The sequence below is a fragment of the Numenius arquata genome, chromosome 16, assembly GCF_964106895.1.
Source record: "Numenius arquata chromosome 16, bNumArq3.hap1.1, whole genome shotgun sequence".
NCBI classification, from domain to species: domain Eukaryota; kingdom Metazoa; phylum Chordata; class Aves; order Charadriiformes; family Scolopacidae; genus Numenius; species Numenius arquata.
The window spans coordinates 10,848,165-10,870,108 of NC_133591.1; the positions used below are offsets into that span (position 1 = coordinate 10,848,165).

Here is a 21,944-nt window from a genome sequence, read left to right on the forward strand (position 1 = left end):
TAAGGGGGTAGGGTAGGCTTCCTGACATACAGCAACTTCTTGGCTGGGAAATAAATTGTGAAAGCTGGAAGTGGGTCATGTACCCACGTGTCACATTAGTAGCTGTGTATCATGTAGCTGCCTTCCTTTTCTGTTGATGGGCAAACTGTCATAAGCTGCTTATAGATCTTGCTAAAAGAAAAAGTAGAAGCTTATTCCCAGATCCTTGGAAAGATGCACTGAGGTGTCAGCAAATTAGTATTAAAGTTTGGGTACTTTACCAGATGTTTGGGGCATAATAAGGAATTCAGAAAATGCCCCCATTATGAAAAATTCAGGGCTTCGTATCTTTCAGAAATGCACAAATCTCTTTTGAAATCAGAAATACACAAGTCTGATCCTTTTCCTCAACAAATGGCATACAAAATTAATTCATAATTCAGCTTTTACTTGAAGTGAGGTGACAGAAGCAGCTGAAGAATCTAACGTGAAACTTCAGCGTACATGTTCAAAGCAGTAATAGGGAAATGAGAATGAAGAGTAAGAGTACTGAATTAAAGTGCAGTTTAGTGAAATGGCTTCTTTGAATAGTCCAAATTCTCTGTCTCTCAACAAAGCTGTTCACTATTGTTGGTTTCAGTGGTGGCAAACCTGGCTTTTTTATAGCAGGCACTGATGTGGCAATCAGACTGCAGAGAGGAATGCAGCAAATCACTGTTACTGTGATTACCTGAAACCATTTCATTTTTTTTTAATTAGGGAAGATAATGGGTTAGGGTGACGGCTCTACTGGTGAGGTCAGTGATTGTGTGATGGACTGGCCTGTCTGGCTGTTGAGACTTTAAACTTCAGTGAGAACTTTTTTCCCCAAAGTTTTGTTGTTTTAAATGAACTACTGTTTTTCTTCATGGAACAAGGATGCTGTGTGATTGGCTGTTCTTCTGTTTTTCCAAACTTGTTATCTGAGGCATGGCTTTTCTGTGTTAAAAGTCTAGCTTTATGTCTTTGTGATAGGAGCTGCCCTGACATTGTCTGGCACAGCCAGGCAGCAGGTGCTTCGGTACCTGCCGAGCCCTGCACAGCTCATCCTGCCTCCCAGGGCTGCTTGCTCTTCCAAGGCTCTCGAGACTGGGTGCTTAAGGGCAGAACATGGGGAATACGTTCTGGCAGGCACCTCTTTTGGGAATTATTGTGCTAATGAATACATCTTCCTGTTTTGAAGCACTGCGTATTTTTTTTCTGGACTCGTCCTTTTTCAAGTACACTACTGAAAAGATTTATGCTTTAATATTAATGTGCTATAGTTATCTTACAGGATATAGTGATGCTTACATTTAGGAAAGTGTATTTTTCTCCATTTTCCAAAACTATTGACTCCCAGTAGAATGTAATGTTAAAACTGCTCTGGTCTGGTTCATTCTGTGTAAAGGAAAAGGGATTTTTCACTCATAGATCACTTTTATGGACCAAATTTTACCACAAAAGGCATGAAATGTACTAGAGAGTCAATACAGCTAATACTGATGAGATGAGCTAATATAACTGATTTGTGTTATCAGTGGACTAAATTAAAAGAATTCTTTCATTCTAGATCAAACAGAGTTTTGTAAATGACTCTCAGCAATTCTGTTTTTCTGTATAAGCTGAGTGGAGTCCTCTTGATTAAAGGAGCAAGTATGGCTCTGAGCCAGAGTGCAGGTCATCAACAGCCCTTGGGTCAAGACCCGCCACAAGGAAAGGTGACTGGTTTTCAAGATTTCCTTGCAGTGCATTCTTCTGTTTGTGAGTATTGATGACAAGGCAATGGGTGATCACTGTCACAGCTTTGAATTCATCCTGTCTGCAGCAACAGGAACACGTGTCATTCCTTTTAGTAGCAATCCCTGGTTCACAATGAGTTTAATGAATAATGAGGTTAATGAAGATCTGTAATAAAGTGGGAAAATACATGTAATTTTTTTAAACTGCTGCCATTCAAGGAAGCGCAAGACAGTGAGAGATGCTGCTGAGGAGCAGCTGTTGCTGTCCCCCTCCCCAGTACCACCATTACGTTCCTGTTGTCTCTTGCAAGGAGGCAGAGCTCTGTGCTCACCCACCACTGCAGGGCCCCTGTGGCAGCTGTAATTTTCGGGAGGTGGGTGCAAGGGGTCTGGGCAGCTCCCTCAGCCTGTCTCAGTGCTATCTTGGTGCACTGCACTTTCTGTTGCCCTTGTTAACTTCTCTAGTGTGTAAGTAAGTCCTACAGCTAACTCTTGTTTTAGAACAGTGTAAGAGGTTTCAATGCTGTTATTGCAGAAACAAAAATGTTTCTACATATGGCACAGTTCATTTCAGTATTACAAATACTGATGGCTCATTTTTCCCCTCTCAAATAAAAAGGCATTCACTACATTCCATAGGAACACTTTTATAAAAATAAAATTTACATTGATTATATTCACTCCACAAGACTACATCATTGTTTATAAAACTCAATTAACTTTAATATTAAAAAATACTTTAGGAAGATCTGATATGATAATTCAAACATTTTAGTCATTGAATCCCAGGCTCATCCTTAAGACAGTTATTTTTACAGGTGTAAGCTGAGAGAAGGAAATTAGTGTTCATGTGGTTTCCATCCTTCAGAGAAAAAAGTCATTATTACAGCATAAAGAAAATACCCAATCAGGATAATGAATGTGCAGCCCACTGGCCCAATGCAAAACCAGGATGCAATGAAGTAGACCATCAGCAAAGAAAGGAGAGTCCTGTAGCTAGCCAGGAACCGCAGACTGATTCTTGGTCCCCAGTTCTGGGTTGTTCTGTCCTTCACCACAGGACTATACCTGATTTTCTGTACGAGGTAAGGGTTGGTAAGATGATAGCGACAAAGTCTACCAACAAAGTCTTCCCTGGAGCAAAGCGCATCCATCTGATCAGCAAACTGAGGTATGAAAAGGTTAAACATTAGTATTCTGCTGCAACTACTGTCATAAAGTAAGCATGAGTTATTTTACAATTTTCTTTGTTTATAGGATAAGGATTATAAGAAATAGTATCAAAATGCACTTTTAAATAGTAGAACTGCTTTAGTGCAGATTTGCCTTTTATCTGTTATACCTCTAGGAAAAAAAGGATTTCCTTTTCCTGTTTTAGAAACATTCATTCTGAATGATATTCCCTTTGTTCATCAAGCATAAAGAATACATTAAAAATGTTATTTATTAATGTTTTGTATAAGAAAAGCAGAACTACAGGTAGAGAAGCTGATTCTATTAGAAAATACCCACCTAGACCACAATAAAGGAGACAGAACAAGAACAAACATAGTGTCATATATGTGTAGGTGCAGTGAAGAACAGGAATTTGCAATGGAAAATATAAAAGGAGGCAGTGCTGTACTTACCCTTTCGTTAAGTGCTGAGGATAAACGAAATAAGAGGCGGACAAGAGTGGCATTTTCGTAGCTTCGGATGGGCTGAAGTTCAGTATCTCCTTGATACTGCACCTCAAATCTGCGTAAGCCATTTATGATCTAGAAACAAGAAAATAAATCCCTTGTCTTGTAGCTCCCATTTGAAATGCCTTTATACAGGCACTTCTCTTTACGTAGAACAGCTTGTTTTTTCAAGATCAATCTAGGGTAGCTATATGGAATGTTTCTTCTCTCACCTGGTACCTGCCAAGGGGTGTAAGAATGAGGCCATCCTCGCTTTCCACACAGTCCGGAAGCTGTTTTTTTCCATTCTCATCTTGAGCTGTCCCACACTTCATCATCATCTGGGTCAGCTGGGCTTCACTCAGCTACTCAAGAATAAAATGGTTCTAAAGCATGTGTTTGATCTACTCCCTCCTTCTATTTCATTTCTCCCTTCACAAACTCCTTAACACTGGAACCCTTTGACAGCCAGCACAGATACCATAAACTGCTTAACAGCACCTCGGTTAGACATTAAAAGGAGATAGAAGTTTCCAGAGTCCTTGTCTGTGCTTGTCAAAGCCAAGAGAGATGTTCTGTTTTATACGTCACTCCTGGAGGCTGTCAAATAACTGTCCTCTCCTAGGTCAGTTGTGTGGCTGACAGAAAAATGAACCTAGTCTTTTAAGTTTAACCAAAGAAACATCCTACTTCTACTTCATCCACTCATCTATAGCTGCAGTTATATGTTGTATTTTCATAGCTCTTTCCATTTAGAAGATACTGGACTGTTTTTAAAATTTAAATCATGTCTTGCCTGTTTGTAAAGATAAGAAAAGGCACAAGTAAAGAGACAGGTTTGATTATAAATTATAGTCCAGAAGAGTGGTCACTTGAAATAAAGTGGGCTCAATATTTAAAAATTAAGAGCATCTAGTTCTATCTATATTGAAAGCGGTTTTGAAGTGGCCAGGTAAAGTCAAGCCTGGAAGATGTTTACAACAAAATCTGCTGGTAGGGTCTCTAGATGTCTTTGTGACCCCACAAAAGTACAAGAGTGACAGAAGTACCTTTGAGGAATCCTGACTTTTGGTCACACTGATGTTACTTACGTACCTTAAAGATTTGGCACAAGTATTCCAGTGCCTTCTCTAAATATTCATCTGTTTTTTTGATGCTGTCATGCCCGATTTCATCGAGGTCATTGCCTGTGTAGGAACCATTCATCTCCGATGGTGTAAATCTAAACCATGAAAAGAAGGACTGGCTAGCTGTTGTCTCCGCAGAATGGTCTGATATGGATTTTGCCGTCTGCTGCGCCTGACAAATTAACTGAGCCAGTTTTAACACCTAAACAAAAAAAAAAAAAAAGAATTGTGTGGGACAAAGATAAAGGACCACTAAGCATCAACACATGGATAAACTGTGCCTTGATACCTGGCAGTGAGAGCAACCCCAGCAAACTCGCTCTCTTAGCTCCTATGCGCTTGTGCTAAGACTGTTGTAGTTGCATTTCCAATAGGGTAAAGGTAGTTCTTTGCTATTGAAGCTTTTAAAAAACTTGAGTGCTGCTTAGGTTTTTCAGCTGCATTTTTTTTCCCCTCCTGCTATTTTTATCTGATTTCCTGATGGATACTAATCAATACAATGAATCAGCAGTTCACAGTAAGCATGTTTGAGACGAAATACTTGCAATCTACTACTCCAAGGCAGCAAGCTGTTACGTTAGCTTCTTATTTAGCAAAAAGCAGGCAGATTTTTATAGCTATGCTGGCTTGAGACCCCTCAGGTTCCAGAAGTCACCATCAGTAAACTTAACTATACAGTAGTGCACGGTGCAAAGTTTTCCACTCTTAACTTCTCATAATACGGATGCTCAGCATTGAGGAAACACCTGTCAAAGTAGAAAGACGTGTGACAAGCAGCTTGTTGCTTACCAAATTTCTAACTTCTGTGCCAAACATCTGCTTATACTGGAAGTCCTGTCCTTCCAGGCTGTAAACATGACTCTTCACCTTAAAGGAGGCATCTGTAATAGTTGGAGGCCACGATAAGAAGCTCCCACCAAGTGTGGGAGTCATAAAAAGTCGGTGTTGACGATGTGGAATAACAAGTTCTGGCTCCAGGAATAACTGCTCTCCTAGAATTTGAGAAAAGTAGTGAAGATGGTTAGGTATTATTCCTGTTTCTGCCTGCAGGAGGTCTAGCTACACAGCATCTTAAGTCTGCTGGGCAACTTGCCTTTAGGTAGGCAGGTAGTTCTATGGGGAAAGAGGCATTAATTGCCTTTTTTTCATTTAATCCTCTCCACCCACAGCAGAAAATGTCAGGGTGCATTTAAATACAGACAGCATTTTAAGCCACTAACTTTTTTTCAACAAAGACAGTGAAGAATCATGCCACTTAAGACATTGATACTTGTTAAATTGGCTGTATCCTGATTATCCTGAAGTACATACATGATTAGCTATTTTGCTAAATATAGATACCTGTAGAGATACATGAAGTTTTAATCCTGAGGTAAATAATCAAGTAAGAAAAGTGTAAGAAAAACTGACTTTATTGTAAACACCCAGTATTGCGTTCTTTAAAGAAAAGTTGTGGAATGACATCTAAATGATGGTGGTTAGAAAAGAACTATAGACATATTAAACCAATATGACAAACATTAGTGAAGACACACAAACTTTTGAATGGCAAAATAGCATGGGAAATGGGAGTAAGTCTATTCATCTTCTGAGGTAAGATGTAGCCATTGTGAAGAAAGACTGAGACAGGACAGCATAAGGTGTCAAAATAACCATTTACCTTTCAGGATCATTTCAGCTAGATTGGGCTGAGCAAAGACCTTGGCTACTCGGAACACCATGAGAGCATTTTTTGGACTGACCAAGTCTGTTCGAAGAGCTCTGTTCAGAAATCCTACAAACAGCTTTGTGTACATGAGTAGGTTTTCTTGAATGAAGGCAGCCCTGTCAAAGTGAGTACAGGATTTGTGAGTACAGCTATTTAAATAATTGTTACTTAGTCTTCTGCCAAATGAGTCATCAGGGGAATGTTTTATACTGTCTCTGGAAAGATGGTTTATTTGCACCGAGACAAAAGAATATTCCTCTCAAAACAAAAACTTGTTAGAAATTATCTCTAATCGTGTACAGGAAAATAATTCAGGTTGGTGGATGGTTCTTGAAATCCTGCTATTTTACTCAGGATCTGCATAAACTTGAGGTTTGGTTCAGGTTGCTCACAGCTGTTTTCCTCCTTACCATTTCTCTGACACGCTGCGAGGCAAAGACTCTGCACTTTGTGGTGGCTTTTCCGGAGCGTACCTCCAAGGCTGCAAGTAACTTAACCACATCTCAAGAACCTAAGCAAAATCACACATAAAAACACGTATCAATACTTTTTGGAAATGAAGACAGAAAGGCTTTTTTGTTTGTTTCTTTTAAAACTAGTGAATACTATCTTAATGACACCTAGAAGTCTTTTAGGAATAAAGTGCGTCCTAGTAATCTGAGTATCTTTGAAAAAGAACTGAAAAAAATTAAGTGCATGTTCATTAGGACCAATCTGGATTTTCTGTAATACCCAAATGAGGCAGCACTCAGCTACTACAAAAAAAGAAAACTTAGTTGGTGGTTACATTTAAGGTGCATTTAACAACTCTGTTAGTGCTCACTGAATCGCTGTTGAACTATGTAAACAAGATGCTACATTAATATAATTTCAGCTCTTGTCTTCTGCATAGACTTACCTATCACCCTGAAGTGGAGTTCTGAGCACAGTGAAGCCAAGAATAGATTTGCCATGGCTTCATGGCCTTACATGTGTACCTCAAACACTGCGATACAGCCAACTATAAGTCTAGTGAGCAAGATCTGGCCCTGTTACATTCTGCACTCGTAAACTACATTAACTGCCAAGAGTCATGGTCTGATGTATTTCTTTTCCTGCTTGCAGGACGTAATATTTGCAGTATCTATTGCAAAATAATATTGTACTACTTTTGTTTATGACCTGTTGTATTAGATCAGACATTAAGAAATTAGGACCTATAAGAATGTATCTGTTTTAAAAAGTAACACCTACTTCTTTTCAATCAATAGCCATTTTCAGTGTCAGGAAAATCAGCCATTAGCCTATAGTAATTCTCACTTCCTTCTTATGTCTAATTGGCACTCTAACATTAAATGGACATATTATATAAAGAATTTCACTGCTCTAGAAAAAAGATTTAAAGACCAAGAAATAGCTGCTAAGCAGCAATAACTAATTACTAGTTACGTTGAGTGCAGACTTAGAAAGAGAAGCAGGTACGTACTGCTCTGAAAGAGGCATCCAGAGGCCAGTGACCAAAACAGTGTTGCAGAAAGATATAAAGTTTCTCCTGGACAAACCGAGGAATTACAACCCTGCAAACAGATTCAAAGACACTCACATGTCGAAACCAGCAGCAAATTTTTAAAACAAAAAACTCCAGCCCCACAAACCAACAACCCAACATACAAATGCAAATACAGAAAGGACTGACCCAAATTTGTTCTTTCTTAACTGAAGCTAGTTCTGGCTACTGAATTTCCACTCAAATACATAAATATAAAATTCTCCACTAAACTTGGCCAGAACTCTCTGGTGGCATTTCCTTTTCTCTGTCTTGTGCCAAGATGTAGAGTAATAGCAAGACATCCCCCCTCCTGAGGCTGCTCTCCCATGTAGTAGATGAGAGAAACACCATCCATTAGCTGTCACGTACTTTAATAATGTAGTTCTGTATTTAGCAATCAAAACAACGTAATTTAACCTCTTGGTGAAAGCAGAGCTTTTCAGGGAGAAGCTCTGTGTTTCAGAGACAGGCTGCTCATGTACCTACCTTTTAAACTCCTCCAGTGGGCTGGCTGTGTGGGAGTGGGCTGAAGGGGAGAGAGGCTCTGGTTTCAGGCTGTTGCTGAAAGCATGCAGATGTTTCACAAGCAGTCTTACCACTAGCACATGCTCTTCTGTGGGCTTAAATGACTCCTAGATCCAAAGCAAAAGATAGGAAGATAACGAGTATCATGTTAAATGTCCAGGAGATAATTCAGGAAAATTATATTCTCAGATCAGAAATCAAAGTACAAGAAATGCTCTCTTCCGTCTAGGTTCTTCACTGTAGTTTGGAGCCACCTGATTTTAGACAGACTTTTTCCCCAGGACAAGCTGCATCAATCTTCTGCCACCAGTTCACTAAGAAACAGTAGCGTATTTTTGATAATGGAATTGTAAGAAAAAGTATCTACAGTACTCTAATGAATTGAATTTCAGGCTACCATTAAAGAGCTTGTAGATTTCAACTTACCCCTTTCTGAAATAAAGAATATTCAGCCTTTCATTACGGTTCTAAGTTCATTGCTGTGGACAGCACAACAGATCCTTTGTTTATGCTCTTGGCTGGCTCTACTGAGTTCTCCTTCCTATGCTGGCACTCATCTGCCTTATAAGAAAGAATAATTCTACAAAGAGTTATGGTAAGAATAAAAACTGCTTCAAGTCCTGTGTGATCCTGTTGCTTCTAGCATCATTATGGGTAGAAGTAGCCTGGGTGGGAGTAGCAGAAGGAGCGATGGTGAGCCACAGTGATGTTACTAATAAATGAGTGAGTGTATGATTGAGGAGGGAGATGGATGAGGTAAAAAAAGAGCTAGTTCTTCTGGGTGCCCAGCATCAGAGCTGGTCTGCTGCAGAATCTGGGAACAAAGCGCTAACTCCTTTGCTACTGTAATCGGCTTTAAGAGTAGTGAACTAATCTCAGTCCACCACTGAAGGCAGATTTTAAGATATAATTTGTATTCTAAGTTTCACAGCTCTCGTGTTTCTCAAAAATTGGGAAGAATGTACATGAAACAAATGTTACAGCTGCAAGTATAACAGAAGATGATGGAAGAGTGTAGTAGACAATAGCTACAAGATGTTTCCAGGGTGCCGCATGCAGCCGTGCTGAGGTAAGGCGCCGAATATGACAGCAGGGGACTGACAGGCATTTTTATAGAAAAAGCTTCCACTTAAATCCATTCAACAGTATTTCCACTGCTGGGGGCGTGTGTGTGCGTGTCTTTTCTCTGCAATGCCTGAGACAAAGCAGATGTGTTTTTACAATCTCTTAACATTTTTAATACACCCTAAAGTGCGCTCCAGGAAAAGATTCAAGGCTTGATGATAGATACAGTTATGTCGTACAGCCAGATCCAAGCCTCTTCTAAGAGAGAAGATACCCTGTTACCAGTTCTAATGAAGGCTAGTTTTGTGTTCTTGACAGCTCCTGGTAAGTCAGCCCATTTTGTACAGTCCTGAGGAGAGTTTTTATATGAGGGTAGAACTCTGAGAAGTTACTTAGTCCTAGGAGTTTAGATCAGGATCTCCAAAAGCAATTAGAGAGGTTAAGTACTCTGCTATAGGCCTTGAAAGGCTGGAATTGCAAAAAATTCTAGGCTCCCCTAGATGGTACTTTTTGAATTTACAGAACCACCAGTTCCACTATATCTATACATCATTTCAGGTGACACTAGTAGTTTTTCCACTTAGCAATTCTTATAATTTCCTCTTAGCCTGGATCAGCACCATTATAAACATTACTGGTTTAAAAAGTATTTTTCCTCACAAATGTTTTTGTTGTCAATCCTTAGCTTACAGGATGGATGTACACCAGTCTTTTCTTAACACATTAATTAGATAAATGTAATAGTAAAACAGATTTAAAGACGAATAGTAGTTCCTGTTTTCCTTTCTAAACAGTACCTTGAGGTATCATAGCACTTAGTTTGAAAAAAAAAAAAAAAAGGATTAAAAAGCAGGAAAATTCTATGTAGTGCTAAAGAGCTTTATAGTATAATAAAAGCTTTATAGTACATATGCTCAGCCCTCCCCTTTCCCAGAATGAAGACCCAATGAATAAAGGGCTGAAGTAGGGAAAGAGGAACAGATTGCTGATTCCAACAGGAATGTTTTTACATGCACATTTCCTGAACAATCTGCAAATGTACCACTCGTGTGCTTTTGCAAAACTGGACAGTCAAGTTCAGATTGCCACTACAAATTTAGTACTATCCAATGACATGTCACTGGCTAAAATAATCCTAGATGTTACCTACCTTAATTTTAGGAGACAGCCATGCAAATTCTGATCTTCTCTTCAATGCAAGGTTTGCTTAAACAACTACTGTGTGAGGGGCAGAAATCTGCCATCGGTGAAACGAGTTTTGGTGTCAAAAAATATCAGCATAGCTGATAAACCTCTTTCTACAATGCATTACAAGAATGCATCCCTAAAAATGCAGTTCCCAATTAGACCTCATAATATACTAGATTTTACCTATACTCTCCATGACCTCTCAAGTATCCGTTTTCACTAAAAATTTAGCAAATCTCAATGCAGTGCTGTTAATCGAGTTGTAAACCCACACCTTAGCAGAAAAAGCTGCTGTACAGCTAGCACCAGTACACTTTGCAGATTATATGATGGAACAAGATTTCTAAAAAGGAAACAAAATGAAAAGATGATAATACTTGGTATGCGTGGAGGGCCTGGTAGCCGGATTGGGCAGGACTACCGTGGTGTTTACTGGAGATACTGAGTCGGTAGTGGAGAACCTCCAGCTGAGACAACGGAAACAAAAAGGAAGGGGAGGAGGGAAAAAAGGAGAGAAGAGAGCAAGAGAAAAAAAAAGTGAGAATGAGCCCAAGGAAGAAGGGTGGGGGGGGAAAAATGAACATCACAAATACAGTCAGGGACAACATATCACAATAACAACTGCAGCCACAGTATCCTCTTCTTTCTGGTGTTCAGTAGATTGATCCCAGAGTATTTCATACCGTTTATCAGCTTGGAAATAAAACTAACAACAGATATCAAAAAAGTATAGCTCTAAGTGGCTGTGGCTGTTCTCTTTGCTGACCACAGAGCAAGTACTGGTAGGGCATATGGAGATTTTGCCAAATAAACTCCCCATTTCAGAAGTTACTGAACTGCAGCAACAAGGTTTTACACACTGTTACAGTGTTTCATTAAATAATGGAATAAAAGCGTTCAATATTCTGCAAGCTTTTTTAATACTATTTTGAAAACTGTCATTTCTTCCTGTGCTGCTGGAGAAGCAGGGTTTGTATACTGGTAAGAAACTCAAAGTGATCCTTTCTTCTTCCAAGGAACAGGAAGAAAAAAAGTTTGGCTTTTTGTAATCCCTGTGAACCTATCCAGTAAGTTTCCAATTTGGAGAGATCCTCTGTCTTCTCTTTACAGTTAAAGGCCATTTGGGAAGGCTGCAGGTCTTGTGTATTTCCTCAAAATAGGAAATTACTGTTGCTACTAGGGAAACATCACATGTATAAAAAAGCAAAAGACATACATAACGTCAGTGTTACACGCTCATGCAAAAGGCATCCTGCCTTAACACTGAGATCTCTGCAAGTCTCAGCTAGATCCCTTCTTGGATGAATAAGGTATTTTTTGACAATGTGATGGTGAAGAGGATACTGTAGCGACAGTGACATACATGTATGAAATTAATGAAAAAACATAAAACAAAAAAGTACACTACACAGATCCCAATGACTATTGTCAGGCATCTAAACTAACTCTCCAGATCACACCTCTGCTGTCTTTGTACAGCCCCTACCCAATCTCCTCTAGCATCAATTTGGTATATTTTGTTTTTACTCTCTTCTAAAAGAGTGGTAGGATTGTTACTGCAAGCTCCCCAGCAGCTCAAACACATCATCTGCTTCACAATCAACTCCCCTGCCCCAGGAATCAGCAAGAACCCATAGTCTAATGGCTGTTCCACAGGCAGTGCTGGGGTCTGTGGCACCTGGCATCGGAAGGTCAGGAAGCATTGCATAAAGTTTTATCAAACAACCTCTTTTTAAGGGTTCATTGTGATTACAGCAGAAGAGAATAGGGAAAGAGATGCTGCACGCTTGGGCCCTGGATGATGTGAGAAAGAGAAAGCGTATAGACAGCGTAAAAGAATGGGAAAATAGTTAATGGGGAAAACAGTGAAACTCAGCATAGCAAATAGTGTCAACCTCAGGTTCACACCAGACCCAAAAAGAATTCAAAGCAATAAAGTAGAAAAGAAGTACATCTTCTCAAAATAAATTATTTACTAGTTATTCCCATTCCACCCCCTTCTACTTGTAAATGGAAGACTGTGATGATGTTAACGAGTTATGTTATCTATCATTCCTTGAGGCCCTTCACAGGCAAGTTACATATCTGGAATCTGGCCCATCAAAGCAAACAAGTCTGGCTGCCGGACAAAGAAAAAGCAAGTTCTATGGAACCTCATCCCACCTTCCAATACAGGTATGTAGCCATTTCAAGTCACTGATAGGCAAACAGGTCTAGTTCCAGGGATTAATGGTCACTAATTACCCCTCCTTCCAAACATACAGAAGGCTAAATGGAATCAAGTGAACCTGCATAACTATTAATAATTCTAAGAATAAGGTTTAGGGTGATCTCGGGTTTCCAGTCAAGCCCTTTAACCTTTATGTTAAAACAAAACTTGCATTTCTGCATACTCTACTTCCTCATTTGAGGAACTATGATGCAGACTATTCTTCAGCCCACTCTGAGACCAGTTTACAAAGTTTAATTTAAGCAACACAGGTTTATGAATAGTCCTGTCCCCAACTGATCTGGAACCTTTTCTCAGTCCTGCAGGAGGGATCCTTCATCCATTTTATGCATGTCATGGGGAATTCCAGTTGCCTATTCAGGTGTTCTAACTCCCAAAGAGCAATGGCATCCTATTTTACATGCTTCCCATCAAAGATGAAACTAAAAATATCATCAGGGAGTTATGGCCTCAAGTTGTGCCTCAACACACCTTGTGGAGAATCCTGAAGTGATGATTTTAGCTCTACCTATGCCCTATTCCACCATAACATTCATAGTCATCATCTAAATTGTTGCTCCCTAGTGTTAGAAGAGAGGATCTGAAATACAGAGGGTGAACAAAGGAGAGAAGTTTAAAGCGATCATTATTTCTGGCCTAAGCACAGCGCTTGATGCACAGGGACTGGACAGACAGACAGACCAAAGGTAGTTCAAGCAAAGCCTTTCCATCACAGGTGCACAGCCATGCTGCTGGGAGTTCCAAGTGGAGACTTTGCAACATTACTGAGTTTGCATTTTGACCTCAACTTTAAAAATAAAAGACAAAACCCATCACACTTCAGCACTCCAGTGTTTTTCCCTAGCAAAATATAAATATGCTTGTTATTTTATAGCCTGTGGAGCAAAGGATCAGAATTTCTGAGTCAATCAACTCTCATGTTACTCTTTCACACAGGAATAAATCCCGAGTAGCTTTTATATTTCTCTTCCCCTTCTATCAAAGTCCCACTGTGACCCAGAGGGAATTCAGAGGATCAACATTTTCTCCTTCCAATTCCCTTTACATTTATAGTGCCTTTGATCTTAGCCTCCCCAACACTTACTTAGTTTTTACATGCAGTAGTTTGTTAGTGAACAGGTCACCACAAACTGCTTAAAACAGTGCATTATCCGAGCAAGAGCTTGTAAGATATTCTGAACTCTGTAGCTACCAAAGTGCTTATTAAGTACCATTATGGTGAAAAGCGTATTATGGGATATGAAATGAAAATGGTTTATTCAGTTAAAATTGAAGGACAGTTCGGTAAGATTTCCTTATACTAAAAAAAAATGCTTACCAATCTTAGAAATTACTAATTTGTGTTTCAGTAACAGTTGCTATCACTGCTGGAAATCAATTTAGATAATTTTTAGCAGCCATATTACCCCAGTGGGATTTAACACTATGGTTTTATAGTGGCATCTTCCCCGTCATTAGTACTTTGATTATTGGTGTTCAGATTGTTGTGACCATTCCACAAACTCATCTTTTACAAAAAAAAAACCAAAAAACAAAAAACAAACGAAACAAAACCAACACAACTTCTGCAATGAAGGCAAATTTGGATGACACACTTATTCGCAACACTCTTCATAACTGGATTAGCAATTCTGACCCTCTCATGTAGATAATCTGATAAGTTATTTCTTTCCTTTGCACCAGTATACAAAAAAAATTCTCCACAGAATAAGAGATTTACCCCAAAGTAAGAGGTCAACCATCAGATGATGCTCATGAATGAAGTACAAACTATTACCTTGACATGAGGGGACTGCATTTTCTGATACATTTCCAGTGAATAATGATGAAGCCACATTTCAACAAAGATCTGCAAAACAAATATTTGCTCAGCTAGGGAAAAAGAAATAATCCAGGACTTGTCAGTCACAAGCTAGATATAAGGGAAAGCCACGGTATATAATTTGAAAACTAAGCTGTACTTGTAAATTCACAGGCACCAATTCAGAGATGTTACAGGCTATCACCGTGTCAGCGTAAATGACTGTGTTGCCATACCCTTAGCACCTGCTAAGCACCAATAATTCAGTTCAACAATAGAGTAGGAACTTGTTTCAGAACAACTGTTAAGTCCAGATTCTCCTTTCCCTTCTCTTGGTGTTGAACAAAACCAATTTCTCTGTGCTCAACCTTTGCTTAGAGCATAGAATTGATCTAAGATCCAAGGCAGGGAAAAGAAATCATGCTTAGAAACTTTTCTGGAAAAAATTACTCAAATGCTTGCGATCAATTGTTAGATATGCAGTCTAATAAAAGATATTACGTGCCTTTCTAAACTAGAACTTAACAGTTTCACAGTGCTGCTTTGTTTCACTAACAGAAAACAACAATTGCACTGCTCAGTTCCAAAACCAATCTAAAGCAAATGGCATAACTGTCTCTGGTTTAAAAAGAAGAAATTCCTCAGCAGCAAGAAACGTTGTGGGGTTTTTCCTTCCTTAAATCCAACTGACCTGAAGCAGCGTTTCTGACCTCCAGATCTCCTGGGAAGCTGGGTCAGCATTCACGGAAGGCTGATGGGCGATGTGCCGTTTCAGCAGGCTGGTGTGATGCATGCCGTAGGAAGTAAAAGGCACTGGTGGAGACCTTTAAAGACAAATGAATGGAAATGCTGAGGTCAGTAAGTCTCAGTACAGGGAAATCCATCATTGCTTTAATCACTGGTTTATAAACTGGAAAACAGTCTTTGAGAAGTAAAACTGCGTAACTGATTACACATCTTAAACTTCTGCAAGATGTTATAATTACTAGTCACTTTAACTATAAACAAACACTACATCACTATCCATACTGCACTGAACCAGCCTAACGCAGACCTGATGTTCAGTAATGCATGTTTTATACTTTCTCTTTTTCAGTTTATTTTGATGCACTTGTCCTTCCATACTCATAATTAATTTGATCTGTATTTTTCTAGGTACATGCTAGGGCTCAACAGACCATGGAAGTTGATATATGAAATGTATTTTAAATAGAATGGCTACTTATTTTTACATTAGTATGAAATTGCTAGTATTGCTAACATTTTATTAATTTGAGTAGCAAAACCAATTTTGAAAATGCCGACTTTCACACAGCCATTACAAAGGACAAAATACTGGGTTCTTGTATTGGAGAACTTTCACTTCTGCTTTGTGAGTTTGTTTGTATGCCATTATCACATACACATATAGAACTTCAGTAAGCGGTCAAAAATCTTTCGTCCTCTTCCTTCCAGTTGTGGGTAAATAGCTTGACCTATTACCATGCAAAAAGTCACCTGAAATGCAGTCACTCATTATACGATTTGGTTACAAATGTGTGTCTTGGCTTTTTATATCAGGACGTTATAAATTAAGAAACCCATGAGCACTATCAGTGTGCAACAAAGCCACAGACATGGTACTGGCACAGCAGTTTCAAAGAACTGCAAAATAGGTAATAAAAGCATTAAACAATTAAGGATGGCAAGCTCGGGACTGAAACAAAATGACCAACTGCCAAGTCATCTGGCTTTATAGCAACATTAATGAAAGATGCAAGTTCCCTTGTAGCAGCGGTTATCACCAGTGCCATCTTTACACATACCGTATGTATCTGAAAAATAGTAAAGACTACTGTCAAGTTACAGTCAGACCTGTCCTACTCCAGTTGCAGGGCACAAAACACAACTGGAGCTGCTGAAACGATGAATTTTTGTTGCTTTGTGTGCGCCTTTTCTGTTCCAATAATAGCTACCTTTCAGACTTTCAAATGAAACCTTTATGGTAAAATTAAGTGAACATAAATCTATTTAATTTTTGTAATTATATAATAAGTACAGATGAATCATAAAGAGCAGTGGTGCCTTCTACTTGTTAGGTATTCCATTCAAACAAGCTGTATTTTGTAAGCACTATTCCCACTTTGCCTCTGGCACCACAGTCATTACCTGGGAGTTGGGGAAGGGATGGCTCCCCCAGGATTTGAGTATGGTGGAGGAAGGACACTTCCTTCTGTGGGTAGGAAACACTTCAGGTATGTGTCCACCAAGATGAAATAAGCACTGTTGGAAGGGCTGACATGGTGGGTGACGGGTGAGTTCTGAAACAGACACAAGGATATACTTGGAGTTACATATGGTTACTTTAAGGCGCTGCCAGGGAGTGTCTGCTACACAGCCAGACCCATTTAGTACACGTAAGCAGAAGCCCTGAGGCTACAACTGCAACCAAAGACACTTTGGAGCAAAGGTTAAGTAACTAACTGTAAGAGAACTGTTGATATAGTAGCGAATGTAACCAATTAGGAGAAGACTTGTCATGGTTTGGGCCAGACTGGCCACTGCCTCCACCTCTCAAGGAGTTATACAGCACAGGTAACAACAGGAAGAGGAACCAGTAACCAGACACCACAGTACAAAGCTGGGGTTATGAATGTCTAAATGGTGTTATTGGACAGAGGGGTAGGAAACCCATTTGGAATCCATTGGCTGCTCTGTGTTGGCATGGTGTTGGACAAACTGCTTACTGGTACATCTAAGGTGGGTATTCTGTTTATTATCCAGTCTTACATCATCAACTGAACCAAAGCAGTAACAAATTCTAGAAGTACAGATAGAACTGCTGTTAATTTAGCTGGACAGCATCTCAGCAGGCTCTTAAAGCATTGTGAAGAAAGACTAATACTATTTTAAGGGAAAAATTGTGAATGGTACTTACCTTCTGTGTAATCAAACTAATTGCAAAGTAGAACATATAATATTCAAATGGATCTGGGAGAACAGAGTCAAGGATCAGGTAATAAAAATCAGGTATAGCTGTTAGATATCTAGGGATGCTAACTAGACATTACATTTTTATTTTGTCAACGCTAAATTAATTTGCTAGAGCTTAACAGTAAATTCAGCTTTGCCTTCTTGCTTTCCACCTGACTCAAACACTGGTAACAGGTTTTCTCTATGTGCAAAGTTGTGTTTGCATTACTCTTCTTAGCACATTTGACTATCTCAAACTGAAATCAATGCAGCTGCTTCCAACAGCTACACTAGCTGCAAAGTTAACATGCCCTTTTTCTGTCATATTATATAAACTATGACTAGTTACGAAAACATGAATTGTGAAATACAAGATCTACTGAAACTCCTGGGAATTTTGTTGTTGACTTGAATAAGGCCACAGAATTCCCCACAAGAGTTTATAAGAGGAGGACAAATTTATTTTTTCATTGGAATCTAAACATTTCTAATCAGCCCGAACTCTTTAGCATGGCCGTGATTCATCATGGGCACACAATAAATATACAACAGAAATGCTCATAATCTCTCACTTTTAGATATTTAAAAGAAATTGAATATCCAACTGTTCAAAGGATACTAAGAGCCAAATTCAAACCTAAACCACCAGATGAAGGAAACTGTACTTTGTTGTGGTATAAAGAGCATTCAGGTAGGACTTGCTCTTGTATTGAAGCCTTCACGGGGCCCTGAAAGACAGAGTAATGAAATATTAAATCAGGCTACTCAGCTTACTTGCTGAGTATGTTTTCAGATTGTGAAGTTCTTCTGCATTCTAGCATTCTGGGATGATTCTACATTCAGCTTAGTGGGAATTTACTGCATTGCAGTAGGTCCTTGTGCAAATGCATACTCTTCAGAGAACTGCCACCTTCCTCACTTAAAATGAGTATTCAGTATAAGAAAAAAAAAAAAAAAAAAAAAAGAGAGCCTTCACCAAGACTTTTCCATTTGGAGTGGGAGCAGCAGAAGACCGGTGTTTGCCTGATGGCTGATGGTTTTGTTAGGGTAACTGAGCTGTAGGCCAGCAATTCCTATATACTTCAATGATGTTTCCTTTCGTTAAAGACTGTAGAACTACCTGAATCAATTTCTATATAGCAGGTAGGTGGCAGCAATAGAAAACATAATGAAAGTTTATCAACTCTGCAGATAAAACACTTCCGTTTGAAATGTCGTACTTCATATCTACAGTAGCAGCCAGTCCTCAAACTCATGGGCACAAAACACTGCCAGGGAAGGCACCGCTCTGTGACAAGCTTGGAAAATGATTTTCAGTCCTGCAACTAGCAGTAACCAAGATAAAGCACACAACTTTGCCAGGAATGGGATAAGAATCACAATGCAGCTTCCTTGGCTGAACAGCACAAGTATCTAGCTGCTAACAATCACCATCTCCTACAAAGTTTGTGGCTGGGAACTCTCCTCCTTTAGCAACTGTTTAAAGAAATGAGTATGCTCTAAACCCAGAGCACTGAGGATATACCTTGGCCTATATTGATCTGTACGTATGAAGTGTGTGCAAAGTTCCAATAGCTGCCACAACAACTACATTGTCTTCTTACAATTTTTTTCAGTTACTCACTGGAAGATACGAGACTGGGAAATCATATCTATACTCTTCTGCTTGGAGTTTGTAAACCAGCTTCATCATTGGGCCACTGAAAGCAAGCATCAGAAAGAAAATCCGTGGTAAGTACTCTCTCCTGTTTGACTTTTGTGAATATATGTTTGCACAATGGAAAAAGATCAAACACTGCTTCTTTGTTCCCTGTACACTTTTTAAATCTGTGCTGAAATGAATGAGTTTACCTGGGATCCAGGAAATCCAAAGCCACAGGATATTCAATAGGATTTGTTTTCCCTTGCAAACAGCGAAGATTCCAGCCTACAATGATGCCATCCAGGCTACCAAAAATGCTCTCCACCAGCCATGGGAAGATGCCATGTAGTTCCTTTAGGGAAAAGACGCAAATAGTTAATGTGCACAATTCCTCATTTGAGCAATCTCTACTGCAGATAACGAGTGCACAAAGCTGTCTGCCAGCTATTAACAGCACAGAATTAGTTATGGCTGTTGCTAGATTCTCACGGGCTGGGCAGAGTTGTATTCAAAGAATGTATTATAATATGGCAATTACAGGAAATCTATCCTGATTTCTGATCCCACTAAATTTGCAAGGATATTGATCAGCATTGCACACAACTATTTGTCATATTTTCAAAACTAGTTTTCCTCATAAATTGAGGCTGAAAGTTAAAAATGAAGTGCAGTCAACGGAAACAATCTTTTAATGACTAGAACAGGTTTGTAACTCTTGGGAAGTACTGGGTTCCCCCTGTTTCACCTGGGGTCCTCAAACGTCTTGATAAGAGAAATAGCGATGAAGAAAACAGTGATATGAAAAAAAGCGAATTCCCCTGAAAGAGGCCGGGCAGCGAGTGCTCACCTTGGCGGGGAACTCCTCAATGTACCTCTCCAGATCGTGGCACCTCTGAACAAACGGTTTGTTTACACAGTCTGCCTTCAGCGTGGCCTGTTACAAACCGAAAGGGAAATCCGATCAACGCTGCCAGAAAGGACAATACTCATCACGGCCACGGCGTAAAGAATTCCCTAATTACGCCGCTCCTCCGCTGCAGCATTTCTGTTAACACGGCTGAGGTTACACCGACCGACTTCAACAGAGCTGGCCGTTAACCAGAAATTCGTAATCCCCGCCCGCCCGCCCGCCCCGGCCCCGCGGCTCGGTGCGCCGCCTCCCCGCTGCCCACCCACCAACAGGAAGCTGGGCTGCTGCAGGTGAGGGCCGGCCATGCCGCCTCTCCCCACGACCGCGGGGCCGCGCCTCGCCGGGCCGCGCTGCGGGAAGAGGAGCGGAAGCGGCCGTTAATGCTTCAGGGCAGAACGGCGGCACCGGCTCCCTCACGGCCGTCGGCGCGACCCTTTCCCGTCACCACTCGCGTCCGGCGCGCCGCCGTGACGCCACCGCGCCGGGGGGGGGGGGGGGGCGTGGGGCATGGAGCTGTTGCCATGGTGACGGGTCCGGCGCTGTTCCTCCTCCAACATGGCGGCGCTGAGGGAAGGCCCTACCCGCGGCCCGGGTGGTTTCAGCCCCTTCCCGAGAATCTGTGTGGGGGATTTATTTTGCGGACATATCTGGAGAGCTGTTAAAAATGAACGGTATCTCCAGGCAAAAGGGACGGCGGTCAGACAAGCCCACGGCAGCTTGGGGTTGGGTGGCGGTGGAGCTGAAGCCATCATTCGCTCAGATACTGGTGTTTGGAGAGAGCGTCTTGTGAGCAAATTAAAAGCAGTGTGGGCACAGACAGAACTCGTTGATAGTACGTATTTCCGGACTGTTCAAAAGGACATTTTCATCCAAACTATGGGTGAATTTGAAAACACAGTATGTATTAGAGGAGCATCACAATACTATGGAGGAAAAGTAGGAGGTTTTAAATAGAAGTGTATTAAATGGCCAGAAAACTACATCAGAAAATGAGGCAGCTATGACATGAGACTTAGAAATGAGAACTGCATACATCAGTTGAGCCATAGGAAACACTAACGACATGTTTCAAGTTAAGAGTATTGATAAGGGAAGCTGAACTCACCAGGAAAAATACATGGTCACAGAGGTAAGGATAATCACTTCTCACTGTATGAGGAGAGCGAAAGAAATCCTTATGATGGTAATATCCCACTGGTAAATACACAAAATAAAATTAAAATTGCTAATAATGCAAAAGAGTGTTTGGTACATGCCTATAATTCATATTTAGAAGGAAGCAAGATGATACATTTAATTGCAAAGTCCCAGTAATTTGTGTGCAAGAAAAATAGATGGGCAGAAAAACTATGTGCTGCTCATTTTTTTAAAAATTGGGAATTTTGGGGAAATTCCATAAAACCGGAGGAATGCTTATGTTGTGCCAGTATTCAGAGAATTCCAGGCAGAGGTCTAGAAAAGAGTAATTAATTTTATAAAATAAAAAACACAGCTATGTAATTAACACCAGTAAACATGATTACGGAAAATAATCTTGCTCAGACAAATTTGGTTTTGTGACAAGATCTACCGATTTGTCAGAAAAGATCAGTGTAGGTAAAATGTAGATTTTCTTGATCATTTTGATTGTTTTATGCAAGGAGGTGCAGGAAAAGTTGAGTGAAATGATCTGGTTTAGACTCGGTAGGAGGTCAAACAAAATGATGTAGCCTTATACTCCACTGCTGTCATTAACATTGAAACAAAGCATAAAAAACTGTGTTAGAATGACAAAGATCCTTTTGTAACATCAGCTCTGACACTGCCAGGTGACTTTATTCACCCAGCTCAATAGGATTATTTACCAGTGTAAAATGATTCAATACTTA

General features: G+C 40.0%; 1 protein-coding gene across 3 annotated transcripts; it reads right to left on the reverse strand.

Annotated features, from left to right (window-relative positions):
* Nucleotides 1-2,372: 2,372 nt before the first annotated feature.
* Nucleotides 2,373-20,522, reverse strand: SMPD4 (sphingomyelin phosphodiesterase 4). 3 transcript variants are annotated; one of them, XM_074159414.1, is made up of 19 exons: nucleotides 20,343-20,522; nucleotides 20,014-20,100; nucleotides 19,376-19,518; nucleotides 19,149-19,224; nucleotides 18,144-18,252; nucleotides 17,490-17,542; nucleotides 16,721-16,872; nucleotides 15,264-15,396; nucleotides 14,549-14,620; nucleotides 10,919-11,008; nucleotides 8,250-8,395; nucleotides 7,701-7,791; nucleotides 6,646-6,746; nucleotides 6,188-6,351; nucleotides 5,317-5,519; nucleotides 4,496-4,729; nucleotides 3,634-3,765; nucleotides 3,368-3,496; nucleotides 2,373-2,905 (listed from the first exon to the last, which is right to left on the reverse strand). In XM_074159414.1, exons 1-19 carry the CDS (start codon nucleotides 20,379-20,381, stop codon nucleotides 2,579-2,581), a joined length of 2,481 nt encoding a protein of 826 aa, XP_074015515.1. In that variant the 5' UTR covers nucleotides 20,382-20,522; the 3' UTR covers nucleotides 2,373-2,578. The 3 variants fall into 3 exon arrangements, with proteins under 3 accessions (XP_074015515.1, XP_074015516.1, XP_074015518.1); XM_074159415.1 differs by lacking the exon at nucleotides 10,919-11,008 and having other exon boundaries at nucleotides 20,343-20,381; XM_074159417.1 differs by lacking the exons at nucleotides 10,919-11,008; nucleotides 19,149-19,224; nucleotides 19,376-19,518 and having other exon boundaries at nucleotides 20,343-20,381.
* Nucleotides 20,523-21,944: the final 1,422 nt, after the last annotated feature.

Coding starts and splice junctions, on each gene's coding strand:
- SMPD4 (XM_074159414.1), bottom strand. CDS start 20,381: ATGGCCGGCCCTCACCTGCAGCAGCCCAGCTTCCTGTTG. Junction 6,352..6,645: donor CGCAGCGTGTCAGAGAAATG/GTAAGGAGGAAA, acceptor TCACTTTGACAG/GGCTGCCTTCATTCAAGAAA. Junction 3,766..4,495: donor ACTTGTGCCAAATCTTTAAG/GTACGTAAGTAA, acceptor ATTCTTGAGTAG/CTGAGTGAAGCCCAGCTGAC.